General features: G+C 36.6%; 1 protein-coding gene and 2 long non-coding RNA genes across 3 annotated transcripts in view; 2 read left to right on the top strand and 1 right to left on the bottom strand.

The window, feature by feature from the left end:
- The first annotated feature begins 1,045 nt into the window (after positions 1 to 1,045).
- On the top strand, positions 1,046 to 1,433 carry LOC107755136 (uncharacterized). The gene is made up of 2 exons (XR_001641661.1): positions 1,046 to 1,163; positions 1,332 to 1,433. It is a non-coding gene; the product is annotated as an uncharacterized LOC107755136 (long non-coding RNA).
- Positions 1,434 to 2,062: 629 nt separating this feature from the next.
- LOC107755135 (uncharacterized) lies at positions 2,063 to 2,450 on the bottom strand. The gene is made up of 2 exons (XR_001641660.1): positions 2,333 to 2,450; positions 2,063 to 2,164 (listed from the first exon to the last, which is right to left on the bottom strand). It is a non-coding gene; the product is annotated as an uncharacterized LOC107755135 (long non-coding RNA).
- Positions 2,451 to 4,268: 1,818 nt separating this feature from the next.
- LOC107755138 (ATP-binding cassette sub-family G member 1-like) overlaps positions 4,269 to 18,674 on the top strand; it is a 35,076-nt gene continuing 20,670 nt past the window's right edge. Inside the window, exons 1-2 of the mRNA XM_016571840.1 lie at positions 4,269 to 4,544; positions 5,958 to 6,201. Coding sequence (XP_016427326.1) covers positions 4,410 to 4,544; positions 5,958 to 6,201 — 379 coding nt within the window. The 5' untranslated portion in view covers positions 4,269 to 4,409. The remainder of the gene's footprint in view (positions 4,545 to 5,957; positions 6,202 to 18,674) is intronic.

Raw genomic sequence — 18,674 nt, 5'->3', positions numbered from 1 at the left:
GTACAGTATAAAAACCATTACGCCTATGGAATGTCCCCATTTAGATAGCTAAGTAAACGTGTGTGTGTGTGTGTGTGTGTGTGTGTGAGTCCTGGTCACAAGGTATTGCATGTGAGCTGCTGTTGCAGCTGCAGTGGGTCCTGAATAGTGCATTTTTGCTGACAGCATTCCTGGCTGTATACGCAGTTGCACAACTACCTGTTTATCAATGAGTTTCCACTGCAGGAACACACACATATGAGTGTGAAATTAGGTCATTCTAAACATAATGGTGCAGTCTACTTTTTTTAGATTAACAATGATATTCCTATCAGCAGTGATTCTGATCAGGTCTTAGCATAAAATGTCCCATAACTTGTACAAAACAATGCAATATATTAAGTGATATAAAGATATACATATTAAGTAGAAAGAATGGAATTCTGTTACAAATCCAATAAATAAACCATTATAACCAATTAATCCACATCCATCAATTATAGTAACAAATGTAGTTCTAAATGTAGCATTTGTCTCTAGAAATATATTAATTTTACCATTTGTACTTTTGTGTAATATTGTGATTGAGGTAGGTATAAAATACTTCCTAAAACAATTATACTTGCACAGGCAAAATTTACCATCTAGATTAACAGCTCATGTGTATATAGTACTGAAAGAAAAATTTGCAACCACAATGCAGCGTTACATCACTAAACTGACGTGCATGACATAAGCAGCCTATTATACCTTTGAAGGCTAAAGTTTTTCAAATATAAATTTTTTACAATATCACACTTAAGATCCGATTATTATAAACCAATAAAAGCAGTTTTTATATTTAATACGAATATTATTTATTTCTTTGCATGCATATTCAACGGGCATAACGAGTTAGGAAACAACAGACAAGCTTTACGTTATGGGTAAACCAGGTTCTTTTCAAAACATGCTGTGATTAGACAGAAAATACAGACACATATTCATCAGTGGAATGAAAACTATGTTATTTACAGTAGCATTGACTGGGCCCACAGCCACACTCCCTCCCCTCCAGCAGAGCTGCTGTACGATATAAATGTGAGACACAGCCGTCAGCCGTCTGGCCAGAGATGCTATGAGCTCCAACATGAGGGCACTGGGACTGATTATTGTAACTCTGCTGCTGCTGACAGCGGGTGAAGGTACAGCTGCATGTAAACAATACAATACAAGTCTTGATCTATTATTCAAAGAAATGTGATGTGCATTTGTTGATACGACTTGCTGGCAAACACTACAGTTATGACTGCTGGACAATATGGATTGTGGCTTTGCTCATGTTTTAACTCAGTTTGAACTTTTCCTGAAAGCTGATGACATAGATGTGCAGGGCTGGACTTGTGGATATCGAGGGCTGTGCAGGAAGCACTGCTACGCGCAGGAGTACATGATTGGCTACCATGGTTGCCCCCGAAGATACAGGTACTCAAACGTTCTTCAGTGGATGTCATTGCTTAGATTTTGTTTTGTATTGTTTTGATGGTTATTGCATGCTGTGAATTACATTATACAATTATTTTTGTACAAAATTGTTGCATAAATTCACTTACAATTAGTGCTGTCAAACGATTAATCGCGATGAATCACATCCAAAATAAAAGTTTTTGTTCACATAATATATGTGTGTGTGTACTGTGTATATTTATTATGTACGTATATAAATGCAAACACATGCATGTATATATTTAAGAAAAAATATGTTTATATAATAAATATATTTATATATAATATACATTATATGAATATAAAAATATACATGAAAATATTTTCAAAATATATGCTGTATGTGTGCGCTTTTATATATATACATAATAAATATACACAGTACACACATATATTATGTAAACGAAAACTTTTATTATGTATGCGATTAATCGCGATTAATCGTTTGACAGCACTAATTGTAAGTGAATTTATGCAACAATTTTGTACAAAAATAATTGTATAATGTAATTCACAGCATGCAATAACCATCAAAACAATACAAAACAAAATCTAAGCAATGACGTCCACTGAAGAACGTTTGAGTACCTGTATCTTCGGGGGCAACCATGGTAGCCAATCATGTACTCCTGCGCGTAGCAGTGCTTCCTGCACAGCCCTCGATATCCACAAGTCCAGCCCTGCACATCTATGTCATCAGCTTTCAGGAAAAGTTCAAACTGAGTTAAAACATGAGCAAAGCCACAATCCATATTGTCCAGCAGTCATAACTGTAGTGTTTGCCAGCAAGTCGTATCAACAAATGCACATCACATTTCTTTGAATAATAGATCAAGACTTGTATTGTATTGTTTACATGCAGCTGTACCTTCACCCGCTGTCAGCAGCAGCAGAGTTACAATAATCAGTCCCAGTGCCCTCATGTTGGAGCTCATAGCATCTCTGGCCAGACGGCTGACGGCTGTGTCTCACATTTATATCGTACAGCAGCTCTGCTGGAGGGGAGGGAGTGTGGCTGTGGGCCCAGTCAATGCTACTGTAAATAACATAGTTTTCATTCCACTGATGAATATGTGTCTGTATTTTCTGTCTAATCACAGCATGTTTTGAAAAGAACCTGGTTTACCCATAACGTAAAGCTTGTCTGTTGTTTCCTAACTCGTTATGCCCGTTGAATATGCATGCAAAGAAATAAATAATATTCGTATTAAATATAAAAACTGCTTTTATTGGTTTATAATAATCGGATCTTAAGTGTGATATTGTAAAAAATTTATATTTGAAAAACTTTAGCCTTCAAAGGTATAATAGGCTGCTTATGTCATGCACGTCAGTTTAGTGATGTAACGCTGCATTGTGGTTGCAAATTTTTCTTTCAGTACTATATACACATGAGCTGTTAATCTAGATGGTAAATTTTGCCTGTGCAAGTATAATTGTTTTAGGAAGTATTTTATACCTACCTCAATCACAATATTACACAAAAGTACAAATGGTAAAATTAATATATTTCTAGAGACAAATGCTACATTTAGAACTACATTTGTTACTATAATTGAATTAATTGGTTTAATTGGTTATAATGGTTTATTTATTGGATTTGTAACAGAATTCCATTCTTTCTACTTATCTTTATATCCTTTATATCACTTAATATATTGCATTGTTTTGTACAAGTTATGGGACATTTTATGCTAAGACCTGATCAGAATCACTGCTGATAGGAATATCATTGTTAATCTAAAAAAAGTAGACTGCACCATTATGTTTAGAATGACCTAATTTCACACTCATATGTGTGTGTTCCTGCAGTGGAAACTCATTGATAAACAGGTAGTTGTGCAACTGCGTATACAGCCAGGAATGCTGTCAGCATTTACACACACATACACACAGGTTTGTTTTTGTGAATTGTGGGGACATTCCATAAGCGTAATGGTTTTTATACTGTACATACTGTATGTGCTATCACCCTACACCTAAACCTATCCCTTACAGGAAACGGTGTGCATTTTTACAATTAAAAAAAAAACTTTGTTTACTTTATTTTTATACCAGTTTTACAAATGAGGACATCCCCAAAGGGAGGATTTTGTCAGGTTTAGCTCACTTTTGGGTACAAATTTGTCCCCAAAATATGTAAAGTAGGTACACACACACACACAACCCATCCACAGTCAGAAAAAGTGTTGGGTAAAGAACCTAACTGAACATTATTCCATGTTATGTATGTATGTATGCATTTATTTATTTGTTTGTTAATTTATAATAATAATTATTATTAGTAGTAGTAGTAGTAGTAATAGTTTATTTATTAATTTAATTTAATTTATATTCTGACAATAAAATGGGTATATATTTAAATGAGTATGATTATGTCTGTTCACTTCTCTGCCAATAACATGTTATTTTCAGTAATCAGCCACCAGAGGGAGTGGGTGCATTAAACCAGTTCTCTGTGCATTCTGCATCGATAGAATAAAAAGTTGAGCAGTGCATTGGTTATATTTAATTTCTGTTTAAAGGCTCTGGGTAATGAACTGATTTACTCAATTATTTACAATATCATATATTAGCACTACATTATCAGTTATAGCATGTATACTATAACGTACTAAATAATGTAGAATTAATTTTAGTAAACATTTTGATTTAATGCATGTATGTACATAGAGTAGGCTACTAGCTATATTTGGATTATACATTTTAATTCTAGCTTATAGTCCAAATATAGTTACACGTGACATTTGCGTTTTTAGTCACTTGTTCTGTGCGTGGCGTCTCGCGTCACGTTTTATCAAAACAGTTCAGCTTTTTAAAACGCGGCGGTGCGTTCCGTTTGGTTTCGTTGCGTCGCGTCGCGTGTGTATCGTACGCGTCCTCCGCTGCGGTGACGTCACCCTCTAAACACCGCGCGCAGGTAGCTCGCGTGTAAACAATAACAGATGCAGGCGAGGGGAGCCCAGGACCAAACAAATGCTACATCTCACTGGTTTGTCGCAGCACATTTTACAGGAATGGCATGTCTTATGGCAGCCTTTTCAGTCAACAGTACTACAGAGACCAACTCCATCATAATGGTAAGATTTAAACATTCATTTAATAATCAGATTTAATATTTGTTAAACATATTCTTAATAAGCTGCATTTAAAAAAAAAAAAGTATGTTTAAAACACGCATCAGTGATGTGTTTATTTCAGATGAACCAGAATAACCCTCACCGACTCCATGACTTTATCATCTAAAATGCTGTGCACTTATATACTTTCCTGTTGTCATAGATTGCATGACTTATTTTAAATGCATAATCCATTGCGCAGCTGGATGCAATAATCGCATGCCAATGTGCATTGGCTCGTTTAGTTTACACTCGAAGTAGATTGGTCTCTCTAAGCGAGATCCCAATTTCGTCGGTCATCCGACGTGACGTCGAGAGTGACCGACTGAAAGGGAACTATTAATATAGGCTACTATACCTTCCTCAAATTTGCAACCCTAATGTGCATTTTATTAAACAATCAAGTGCATTTACAGGTTAAATTGTTGCATGGAGTTCTGTTACAAAAATACTGTCTTGTACCATCATGTTACAGTGATGTTATTAGAGAGCAATAGCATGGTCATTTGATGGTAATGTACTTCAAAATATACCATGGAAATATTGTTGTACACCACAGATATGGTATGGCCAAGAAATACCACTGTGCTTACGGTGATATAATGAGATGAATGATTTATAGTTTATAGATATAAAATAGTATGTTATTATATACACTGCTGTTTAAAAGTTTGGGATCAGTGAGATTTTTTACTTTTTTTTTTAATACAGAAGTCTCTTATGCTCATCAAGCCTGCATTTATTTCATCAAAAACACTACTATTGTGAAATATTATTACTATTTTAAGTAATGGTTTTCTATTTATTTTTGTTGTATTTTCATCAGCCATTTTCTTCTTCTTATTATTTTTGTTTTGTGATAGCTAATAGTTTTAGTAAAGATATTTTGTATAAATGCTGTTTAAATTTTTTTTATTTTTTCAAAGAATCATGAAAAAAGTATCACAGGTTCAATCAATCAATCAATAAATCAATCACTATTATTTTGAATTGTTATAATATTTAACAATATTACTGTTTTACTGTATTTTTTGATTAAATAAATGCAGCCTTGATGGGCATAAGATACTTCTTAAAAAATAAAAAAAAATCCAAACCTTTAATAGCATGCTATTTTATAATATCTGCGAATATTTATCTTAGTATTCAGTAGTCATCTTTTTGTGGTGTCATTTGAATCTTCTTCTTTACTCTACACTTTTTTCAGTGTGACTTGTGATAAAAATCGTTGATGTCTTTTTGTTGATGTCAAAAAAGTCGATACAAATCATTGATGTCAAAGCAGAGAGTTTGTTGTCCTCAGTACAAACTCCTCAGGTCTTTTCCCTCTGGCTTGCAGTGTGTTACATAAGCGCTCCGTCTGTCCTCCCTCAGAATACAAATGGACCTCCCGATCTCATGCTAGACCCCAGAACCGTGTGCGTGTCCATTGATGAACTGATGTCCGGTCACGTCGGCAGTCAGCAGACGCCGCTGTTACACAGATACCTGAAGAAAGTAGAGGACACTCTGACCGAGGCCCAGCGCTTTTCCTATCTCCCCCGCAGACCCGCAGTCAACATCGAATTCAAAGACCTCTCGTACTCAGTTCCTGAAGGACCCTGGTGGAGAAAAAAAGGTAAGGTGTGACCTTCAATCATTGAAGCACTGCAAATGTCATTTGAATGAAAATATCATAAAAGTAAAGAATTACTATTCAGGTTTTACTACAGAATTCAAATGAGTTCAGAGAGACCCTTGTGAATAAGTAGTGCACTTAATAGTGCTAAATGTGCAGTTTTACTGTAATTCAAGTTTTAAAAATGAAAAAAAAAAACATACTGCACGTAATATTAATGAAATGAAAGGCCACTTAAGTGTACATTTCAAGAGCACACTTTCATGACTGTTTCTTAACACACTTATGTACACTTTAAGCACAATTAAGTTGCGCTTTGTAGTAATGTCAAACTAAAAGTTTTACTTTAAAATGATAGTTTTAATAACCGTTTGTTGTGCTTTAAAGAGGTACACTTATTCTGATTTGTTGACTAACATACTAAAAAGTAAATGTAAGTACTTGATTATGTTTTTAACTGCAGTGTGTTATTCAATAGGACATTTAAAGTTAATATTAAATCAAATTAAAAATAAAATTTACTGAATTGAAACTTTATCTTTACAGATGTTACATACATACAAGTTTCAATAGAATGACATTAAAGTATTTTTTAGTTTACTATAAATGATTGTCGGTATATTCAGCAGTACACTTTTAATTATATTTTTTTAAAAACATACGGTAACACTTTATTTTAAGGTGTCCTTGTTACACGTTACATGTACTTACTATTATAATAACAGTTATAAATTATGCATAATTACATGCAAGTAACCCTAAGCCAAACCCTAATCCTAACCATATAGTAAGTACATGTAGTTAATTACTATTACTCAGTACTTAAATGTATAATTACACTGTAACAAGACACCTTAAAATAAAGTCTAACCAAAAATATATATAAATATGTACTTAGGTCAAAAAAAGCACTCTAAAGTGCAGGTAGTAGCATATGAATTAAACTGAAACTATAATACATTGTCATTTATTTGCAATTAACATGCAATTGAGTGTCCAAAAACATCACATTCTGTTCACACCTAAGTAAATAATATGTTTTTAAGAATTGTATTTCCAAACTTAACAGTTATTTAGTGTGCTTTCTTTAAACAAATATGCAGACTGCAAATTTATGTCTAGAAAATGTATTTTAAAAGCACACTACAAATGGATTTTAAGGGAAATGTCTGCACTAATCAAACATCTTGCTATACATTTTAATTGAATTTATTTCTAGGGGATTTGTTGGTTTCTGTTGTAAATATTCTGGGAATTGGATTGATTTCAGTGGGAATGGTTTGTTTTGTATACAGCTTGGCAGTGATATAGAGAGTATGCATTTCGCCAAAAGTGCTCCAAAAGTGTCCTTTTCGATGGATGTTATCCTGAAATGCCTCCATGCATAACTCAGAAGGGAATTCATTAATTAAGCACTGAGGCTGACATAACAGCCCAGCTGTCTTACTTTTACCTTAAGGAGCAGGGTTTTACTGATGGGCAGTGATGTCTTCATTAGGCTCACCAACTGGATTGTAAATTGATTTGAAGTTTCTTGGACAAGGCAAATGTTCAGCAGCTTTGTCACTGGCAGTAAATCAAGCCTGAGCAGAGGGCAGAGTTCAGCTCCAGAGATCGGCTGTCTTCATCCTTCAAGATGCGCAATTTGTTGTGTTTACTACATTTTGTCATCTTCCCCTATAGCTATTTTGGATGTGTTTATTCACTGCTCAGTGTGACCTAGGCCTTCTGATAAAAACAGTGAATAGCTGTTAGTGTTTAGCACTTAGTTTGTTTATTCTTATCACACATAGAAAGGTGTTTATCCTGATAGGCATGCATGCATGCATAAATAAATAAATATAAACATATAAAAAGAATTAAAAATAACTAACTGAATGAATGAATTAATGGATTAATGAATGAATGAATGCAAACTTCCAGATAAATCTAAGGATTTCTGACTAGTCTTTAGGAAGCAAAACAAAACAAATGTTTAATAAATTTAATTTCATCATTGTGCCAGATGAAGACCTGACTGGTTGAAATGTTGCACTGTTTGGTAAATATATTTTTAGAGCTTTATTTTCAGTAGAATTTTTATTTTATTTTTGTTGATGTGAACACCTTTTATTATTATTATTACATTTTTTAGATTTGTTTCTAATAAATGTAATTAATATAATTAATGAAAATATAGATTTGTTTTATTTATTGAACTATTGGTCTCTGAAATGTTCCATTTTGTGGCTCTATGCCATAAATAACTAAATGAATGAATTAATTAATTAATTAATGTATTTCATGCTTAAGGTCCTTGGACACTGAGTCCGAAATTTTCGTATGCGTTTTTCAGTTTTTTTCGTATTCATCATCCGTTCCTATCAAAATGCTTGCTACGGATGCGAAAACGCAGAAAATCGAACCTGGTCCGAATTTTTTTATGACGGACAAAAGTTTCGGAGGCAGTGTGTAAACGTGATTGACACAACGTGAGGTCGTAATTATTTTTTAAAGTGCGAAAATAGTATATATATATATATATATATATATATATATATATATATAAACTGTACTTGCAGGTAGCATAATATTACTGAAATAAAAGGCCACTTAAGCATACTTAAAGGGAGTGCACTTTAATTACTGTTTTAACACATTTAAGTGCATTTTTTTAAAAAGTGCACTTTGTTATAATGTCAAAATAATCACAATAATCACATCAAAATAGGGTCACTTATTCTGATGTGTTGACTAACATGCTAAGGGACTGGCTGATAAAGTACTTGATTATAATAAATTTCAAGTTAATATATTTTAAATGTGCTAAATTTCAAGTTTATCATTTCAAATGTGTAATTGCAAATAAATTGCTTGCTACGGATGCGAAAACGCAGAAAATCGAACCTGGTCCGAATTTTTTTATGACGGACAAAAGTTTCGGAGGCAGTGTGTAAACGTGATTAACACAACGTGAGGTCGTATTTATTTTTCAACGTGCGAAAAATTCGGACGAAAAATTCGGACTCAGTGTGCAGAGACCTTTAGTCTGAGAATTAAAGAATAATAAAAAAAAATTATTTTGTCATCATATGGCACTTTTATAGTTGCCTCCATAAATTATCATTTTCCTTGGAAAAATCCGTATACATAATAGTGTGCAGGTTGTGTATGACATGAGAGAACATTTTTAATTTCTGGTTCAATTATTCCTCTTGAAGTCAGTTTGAACTTGTCATTCAAATTGTACTGCATTGTGAATAGTTACAGTTTGAAATGTGGAAACTTTTGCCTGAAGTACAGAAGCAAGTTTCAATGAAACTTCAGTGCCACACTCCAGTGTCGCTTCGTGTCATGAAATATACATAAGTCCAGGTCCCATAGCCAACTGGCTCATCGTTCTGGTGGCTCACTCATCGACTTAGGTTCAATCCTCTTAGATTGCCATCAGCTTTTTTGTCCTTCTCCAAAAAGAAGATAATTTTTTAAAAAGTGCACTTTGTTATAATGTCAAAATAATCACAATAATCACATCAAAATAGGGTCACTTATTCTGATGTGTTGACTAACATGCTAAGGGACTGGCTGATAAAGTACTTGATTATAATAAATTTCAAGTTAATATATTTTAAATGTGCTAAATTTCAATTTTATCATTTCAAATGTGTAATTGCAAATAAATTTGAATGCATGTAATACATGACATACAAGACTACATATACACTGTTTCAACCCAACTTTGGGTCAAATATGGACTAACCCAACTTTTGGGTTAAAAAAATTAATATAAAAATTCAACCCAACTGCTAGGTTAGTCCATATTTGACCCAAAGTTGGGTTGAACCAGCCCAGCATTTTTAGAGTCAAGTATATTTTAATTTACCATAAATGCTTATCAGTACATTCTGTAGTAAACTTATCTTTAAGACAATAAAAGTAAATTCCCTTGTGGTGAAATATTTTGAGAAAGCCACAGACCTGGAATTGAGTAGTAGCCTAAACAATATACTGTGTCCTACATACTATAAACTAAGAACTGTGCGACAATAAACATTTCACAGTTGTATTCTACATTGTTTTTACATGGACTTATTAGGTTTGTCACATGACTTCATGTTCATGTATTATTCCACAAATGGCATTCAGTTATCATCTCGGAAATTAAAACTAATTTGCGTTTTCAATTTTTGAATGAGTTCAGAAAAAGACGTGGCTGATATTACTTTCAGTTCATTTGAGACACTGGAAATGAAAAGTCGGGTCGAGAGCATTCATTGCCGTAAACAAATATTGCATGCAGCGTGCTTTGCTGTGCACTGCACATTATGGCAAATATAGTAGCAAAATCAGGTATTTAATGCATACAGGAAATTGACACATATACGTACTCCATACTGCAGAAATAATAGTATTAGTAATATGCTGTTCTAAACATAGTACCTTTTTCTGTGGAATAATGTTCACAGAGGCATCATTCGTAGGAAATGCATTAGAAAAATACATATATAGGACTAATTTTGTTTTCATGAACGACTTTATTCCACATTTTCGTCTCTACTGCGTCACTTGTGGACGCGCGTTCACGTCAGTACCATGACACGAGCGTGTGGCGGCGTCATCACGCCGGATCTGGGTTAGCGACGGCGCCGCCACACGCTCACGCACGACATGGTACTGTCGTGAACGCGCGTCCACAAGTGACGCAGTAGAGACGCGCAGTTACGGGTTTGGAACAACACGAGGGAGAGTAATTAATGACATAATTTTCATTTTTGGGTGAACTAGCCCTTTAAGAAAGTCTATCTGACATGCTATCAACAGCTTTGTTTCACCAAAAAGCTATAGAGAGTGATGGGCAACTTAGGCTTGTTTATTATCACTTGACTGCAATAGAAACCGGGCCTGAGCTGTCTAACAAACTTTGTAATCCATACTTAAGAGGAAAGAGAGAACGAGCAAAGGCACTGCCAGCAGCCCAGCTCCGCTCTCACAGCCGGTTACCATCGGTCAATAAACTCCAGTAACCTCTGCTGAGAGCTGAGGGCGCACTGGAACAGGATGAAACCATCAGCTGTGCACTTGTGTAAATAAGGCTGCTAATGAGCAATGCTTGTGGAGGAGATAAGCTCTGTTGCTCTGTCGCTAGGTAACGTGTCAGAATATCTTGGATGTAGATTGTTCACTTTAGGAATTACTTAATTTTTCCATCATTAATGGATTATTCCTGTGACAGTGCATTTTCCTGTCTTCATCATTATACACATCACATGTCCCCAACTTCTAAAGTGAAAAATTGGCACTTTATTAAAAACTATTCTCTATTCTATTCTATTCTATTCTATTTAACTGTTTCATACAAAACATTTTTTAATTTGTAATAATTTTCATTTATCTGTAAGTTTTATTTGAGTTTTATATGAGAATGAATTATTAGTGAACTTTTCCCATATATATTGCATTATAATGATACTATACCCCTGGAGGCCAATGCACAATACCCGGGAAGGGTCGACATGCAGTGACATTCAGTTGAGCTCATTTATTATTTCCTTTATTGTACCTGTTCTGCATCATGATGTATGCTGCTATTTTCCAAGTTTAGATGTTTGACCCCGAACATCAAAATTTAAATTAGACATAACCGTGAATATCTTATTGTTTAAATATCTTGATCGCTATATCTAGATGTTGCTATTAAGTTTCTAAGACCTAATTTCTTCCAAATATTGGGTCTCCTCGAAAGTGTTGTTATAATTTGAGCACTCACATTATGGATTCATTGCCAATGATTGTGTCATAAATATTTAATAGTGCAATCTGCAGGAGTGATCAATCTGTTTCAGGTGTTGTTTCTGTGACCTGAAAAAAGTTCTCACAACCCTTCTGTCAAAGTCATGTGACCACAACTTCATGGCTATTTGACGGGCATTTGGTCAGCACAGAGTTACATTTTTTCTTCATTACTCAAACACGAAGTGTCCTATATACCCTTGTGAATAAAAGAAGTGCACTTAATTGTTATTGAATCTGCACTTGTAGTGTACTTCAAATATTAGAACTTAGAAAGAAGGTCATTGATTTTCATTTTAACTTTACTATGCATTCAGTATTGCATTTAAAGTTTGTTTTATGTGTATCTTAAATGTATAAAATTATTAAGTTTTGTGTATTATTAATTATTAAGTTATGTGTATTTTAAATGTATTAAATTGCAATCATCATTTACAGTGTTGGGGGTAATGCATTACAAGTAATGCGAGTTACGTAATCGGATTACTTTTTCGGGTAACTAAAGTAACACATTACTTTTTAATTTACATGAAAAATATCTGATTTACTTTTTCAAATAATTAACAGCAGTTATTTTGTTTTACCATTTATTGACTGACAGCTCTCCTGTCCCCATGTTGAGAGAAAATCAGAAGTTCTGAGGCGTTGTGTGCGCTGTTTTAACATTATATTTAAATGTGAACATGCATTTACTCATCTCTCCTGCACAAAAGCAGATTCAGTATTCCTCACAATGAATAAAAACAGTGAAATGCAAATTCAGAATATGACACAAATCTACAAAAATGTAATGTTAAATGACAAATAAGTATCTGATCCCATTACGTGTATATATATTATTTATTTTTAAGGAGTAATGCAATATTGTAATGAAATACATTTAAAAGTAACTTTCCCCAACACTGATCATTGCAAATATGTAAAAATGTGTAATCACAAATATATTTAAATGATACAAAATTTTCATTAGAAATGCCATAAAAGAATAATTTAGTTTACCATAAATGCTTGTCAGTACATTCACAGTAAAGTTTAGCCATATATCAAAGACTTCGGTCCAAGTTCAGCTAATTGCATTTAATGTAATTTTAAGTTATAATACATTTTCATTTTACTGCGATTGACATGCAATTTAGTGTTTAAAGACACGTTCATTTTACATCTAAGTATTTTCTTTTAAAATACATTAGTATATATACAGTATGTTGAAGTTTAAAACTCTTATGCTGTGTACTTTGGCATGCCTAAAAACAAAATTTTCCACGGTGTTTGTGTGGGTCGAGCTTTTAATAGCATTTAAAAGCCCTTAAAGAACCTCGCACAGCCTTGAGTAACCTCCTGTATGGGTGAAAATGTCAGAAAATAATGTCTATGCCCAGCCTACTGAAGCATGTAAAAGAGCAAAGTGAACTCTGTGGTCCCTCTCCTCCTCCTCTGGTATTTTTACCTCGACTGATCCCTCGTGTTGTAGTAGCTGCTTGGGAGAAAGTGATGTGTGCCAGAGAGGACTAATAGCTTGATGGCTCAATTACCCAATGAGATCTCCTTCATAGGTCAGAAAGACCAAAATAGCTGCCTGTAACATTGGCATGGAAGCAATGTTGTTTTGAATTGCACATTTGATCAGTATAGAAATGAAGCAGTGAATGAGGTACCCAAGCTCTTTCCCACCCAAACCCCACCCGAAGCTTTCCTCACCGAGCTGTAACAAGTAGATAAGGAGGCACTGAACCTGGACTGTAACAAATAGATAAGGAGTTACTGTAAATAACTATACGATAAATTGTAGCCAAGACATCTAGGCGCGATTCAGCATTGACAAGCTGGTTGCATGAAAAGCAACCCACACACCATACACATCATTCTGTGCTTGCATTTTCAAGTTTAAGGCATTCATATGAAGACTTTATTCAAGGCATAAAAAGATAAATGTATTACTGAAAAATGTACAATACCCAATCTTGTAGCCTGGGGTGAAGTCAATATGTATCCGTAGCGCAACACAGAAAATTGATGAGTCATATTGCTTTTTCAGTCATTACATTAATGTTTTTGTCTTGTCGCTCCGGCCGGACAGGGCATCACAGTATGGTGAGGGGCGTAACATTTCCGTCACACGCTTGAGGTATTCGGCCAATCACAATGCACTGGATAGCTGGCCAATCACAGCACACCTCGCTTTTCAGACCGATGAGCTTTGTAAAAATCGACGCGTTTCAAAAAGGCGGGGCATAGAGGAGAAACAATAATGTACAGTATGTGGAAAATAATGTGTTTTTTTTTTACTTTAAACCGCATAAACGCATTTCATTACACCAAATACACAAAATAATGTTCTTTTTAGCAGCATCATATGACCCCTTTAAATACCTTTACATTTTATTTAAATTTTATGTAGAAAATGCATCTTGATTTAAGAATCTTCAAATATTTTGACTGGAAACAAGAGGACAAAAATTGTAAGTAAGAAAAGTTTATTTATTTTATTTTATTGCAGTGCAGGTATTTATTCATTGCGCATATTTTCATCATGGAGACACCGTCAAAGTGACAAACATGGCATCTCCTTTTATACAGGATACTGTAGACGAAGAGGTTGCATATATTAGTAGGGATTTTTTATTTATTTATTTATTTATTTTGTATTTATTTCTTTATTTTTTGCCGTGGGATACCATTAAAATGAATATTCAATAATTTACAGTTTTCACCTCTGATATTATAAAAGTGATTAAGACTTAAAGTTACGCATTGACTCGGAATTATGCAGATGCCTTTTTGTCGGTGCTGTTACCATGGTGAATCGTAATTTCGGAGCTCCGTTGATCATGGCTTTTCATAGTCATGGTGCACGCGCTAAACTCAGAGTCAACATTCTCAGAGTTGACTGAATTTACCCAATTCAGCTGTTCTGAAACCGAAAACTCAGAGTTTCCCATCTCAGGGGTAAGTCAACTCAGAGTTCAAGTTTAAACTTAGAGTTGGTTGAACCTCCTTATTGAAACGGACCCCTGGTTCTGTGGCATTTGTGTTTTATTTTGATATGGTGTTTTTATAATTTTTTTACTTTGCTGTTAGTGATGTGTGCCCGGTCCCAGCTTTCAGATAATTGAACTAAACTGTAAAACTATTTGTACTACAATCCAGTGTGTTTATTACTATGATGATAAATGAAAATAGTATGAAAACAAATACCAGTTTGCAACATCAAGCAGCACAACAGATTGTTTTTTTGCGGCAATGCAAGAAAGAAGAAGCTTTGCACATTCAAGTTAAAAAGGCTTTTCTTGCTGTTATGTTAAAAATGGATAAATGGAAAAGACAAAGTCATATAAAGCTAAAAGTTACTGAGGGATAGCTGTCATGCATTAGATAAAATAATAAATATGGGCTCTACATTAGAAAAAGTGAAGATATGAGCCCAGTCTGTGAGGAGGTGCTTCTAGCAGCTGAAATCATAATGAAGGTCAACTATATCTCAACCTTTGCTGCCATAATCATGCAGTGTGGAAAGCTCTATGTAAAATCAACATGAATGTTAAGTACATTGCTGGTGATTTGGTTGTGTAGGATGTGAAAGTGTGTAGGCGCTTCATTTGACTACTGGTCAAACTTACATTTAACCCCAGGGCACAAATTTGTGTTTGCCAAGCAATTTGAATGTTGTTAAGGAGCATAACATATGCCTCATCTGATTAAACCCAGTGCAACATGAGTATAAGAGTAACAGAGAATTGTTTTTTTTTTTTACCCTACTGTGGTGGTGCAAAAGAAACCAAAATGTAGTACCACAGCATGGTGTTCTATAGTATTTCGATTTCTTGCACACTTGATCATGACTCAAAGTAACCTCGGCGTTCCTCATGGCCAGGAATAGCTCTCTCTCCTGTCACATGCTGCACATCAGGTGCACTAAGCAAAATCATCCTGCCGATATTTGCTAACCAATTGGCTTCGCCTAGAGACTGTACCACTTCAGAAACAGTGTGATGCACCTTTCTGTATTTTTGGGGTTACTATAGTGCACAATCAGAGGGAGAAGCCCTGGGATCCTGCACTAAAAGAGGATGGGGATGGTCAGAGGTATTTGTGTATTGCTCTGACGGATTGTAAGCATAATCCAATTAAGCTGGCAGCCACTGCTATCAAATGGATTAGCATCTCAGCTTCAGCTACTGGATAAATAACAGGTTATAATCGGTCATCCTGTGGATGTCCACTTTTTGCTGCATAAAAGCATGAGTTATCATGTTAGCACTTTAGATTAGGGAACACTATTTACTATTAACTAGTCGCTTACCTACAGTATCTTGCCTACTATCAACAAGCAGCAAATTAGGAGTTTATTGAGGGCAAAGTTAATAGTGCTATTGTTACGAATGAACACAAGTAGGCAACAGGCAGCGGGTCCAGATGCAGTTCAAGATCCTTTAATGATAATCCACAGAAATAAGCATCCAAAATACATGATGGAACCACAAGGAGGTAACACTTATCAACAACTCACACCGACAATAGCAGACCAGGGCTTAATATACACAAACACAGGACCAAACAGGAAATGGAACACAGCTGAACCAGGTAGACACTAATGAAAACAAAGCATGATGGGAAATGGAGTCCATGACCAGAACAGGCAGGAACACAAAACAGGAACGCCCTCTAAAGCCTCACAGTGGTGCAGGCAACCGGGCGTGACATAGCCCCCCCTCTAAGGGCGGATTCCAGATGCCCTACACTGTCAAAGTCCAGGAGGGTGGTGGTACAGAGGCGGACACGGGGAGGGAAGGAGGGCCAGGACTGTGGAGAGGTACGGGAGGCAGAGGAGAAACAGAGGCTGAAGACCACAGATGATTCCACAGAACAGAGGGCAGAGACCAGATTAAAGCCAGAGGTGGAGCTGATTGAACTGAAGGCGGTGGCCACGGTGGAATCAGTGAAACAGAGGGCAGAGACCAGATTAAAGCCAGAGGTGGAACTGATTGAACTGAAGGCGGTGGCCACGGTGGAATCAGTGAAACAGAGGGCAGAGACCAGATTGAGGCCAAAAGTAAACCTGATGGAGCTGCTTGACCAGAAGGTGGCGCATATAAGACAGATGGCGGTCTGGGCGGAGCTGGTGGAGCACATGGTGGCTTAGGTGGGTCCGGCTGGATCGGCGGCCAGAGAGGAACTGGGTCTGGATTGGGTTCAGCGACCGGACCTGGTTCGGAAACGGAGTCTTAGACTGAACTTGGCTCAGGACCAGAAATTTGGACTAGATTTAGTTCCGGAACAAATTCTTTGACTGGACTAGGCTTAGAACGATAGACTTGAACTGGGCTTGGCTCCGGAACGGATTCTTGGACTGGACTTGGCTCAGGACCAGAAACTTGAACTGGACTTGGTTCCGGAATGGATTCTTGGACTGGACTTGGCTCAAGAACAGAGACTTGAACTAGGCTTGGCTCCGGAGTGAGAGTACAGTGTACTGCCAAGACACACAACATAGCCACTGCCATGACTGGAAGCACTGCAGACAGAGGAACCACCTCTATAATCTCCACTTCTGAAGGCCTTGGAATGCCAGCTGCTCTCACGGACCTCAATGGTGGGTCCGCCAAACTGGAAGTCAGCCTCAATCGCCCAGAGAAAGCCTTGTCTCCAAATACAAGACTCCTGATGACAGGGAACTCTGGTTTGGTGTCTATGACGACCGGAAACTCTGGAGTGTCATCCATGGTGGCTGAAGAACTTGGCGTGGCTTTCATAACGGCCGGAGGCACTGGTGTGGCGAACTGGACAGTTGAAGCGGCAACTCTGGCCGATGAGGTGGCAGGTGAAACAGCTCTGACACGTGGTGGCTCCGGCTGTGGCCTGGCGGCTATATTGGGAGTTGACTCTGGCTGTAACATGGCGGACATCTTGGGAATTGGCTCTGGCATGAGAGTGGTGACGAACACTGGACTTGCAATCATCAGTGTGTGGCATGGTGGCAATCCTGGTCTGCCGGACTCAGAGGCCACTGGAGCCCACGGCCTACTGCCCCCCCGCAAAAAATATTTAGGGGAGACTTCCTCTTCCACTTGCCCCACAGTGAACTCAGATCCACAAAACAATAAAACAAAGTCAATATATTGCGCCAGGGACCAACCTGGATCCTCATCAGGCAAGTTGAGGCTGATATCCAGGTCAAGCCCACTCCAAAAACAGTCCCTCAGCAATGCATCATCACCAGGTACAAGGTGGCAATACGAAAGAAACTCCTCCACATAAGCCTCAATATTACGTCCCCTTTGATAAATGGAACAAAGTTTCTTTAAAGGGTCACAACGAGTACCTTGACGTGGGCGCATGATAAAAAACTGCTGGATCCCTTGTTGTGGTGAGTTGTTCTGTTACGAATGAACACAAGTAGGCAACAGGCAGCGGGTCCAAATGCAGTTCAAGATCCTTTAATGATAATCCACAGAAATAAGCATCCAAAATACATGATGGAACCACAAGGAGGTAACACTTATCAACAACTCACCCCGACAATAGCAGACCAGGGTTTAATATACATAAACACAGGACCAAACAGGAAATGGAACACAGCTGAACCAGGTAGACACTAATGAAAACAAAGCATGATGGGAAATGGAGTCCATGACCAGAACAGGCAGGAACACAAAACAGGAACGCCCTCTAAAGCCTCACAGTGGTGCAGGCAACCGGGCGTGACA

This window comes from Sinocyclocheilus rhinocerous, unplaced genomic scaffold (genome assembly GCF_001515625.1).
Source record: "Sinocyclocheilus rhinocerous isolate Xijiao unplaced genomic scaffold, SAMN03320098_v1.1 scaffold3519, whole genome shotgun sequence".
Taxonomy (NCBI): domain Eukaryota; kingdom Metazoa; phylum Chordata; class Actinopteri; order Cypriniformes; family Cyprinidae; genus Sinocyclocheilus; species Sinocyclocheilus rhinocerous.
This window is presented reverse-complemented; position numbering and strand designations above follow the sequence as displayed.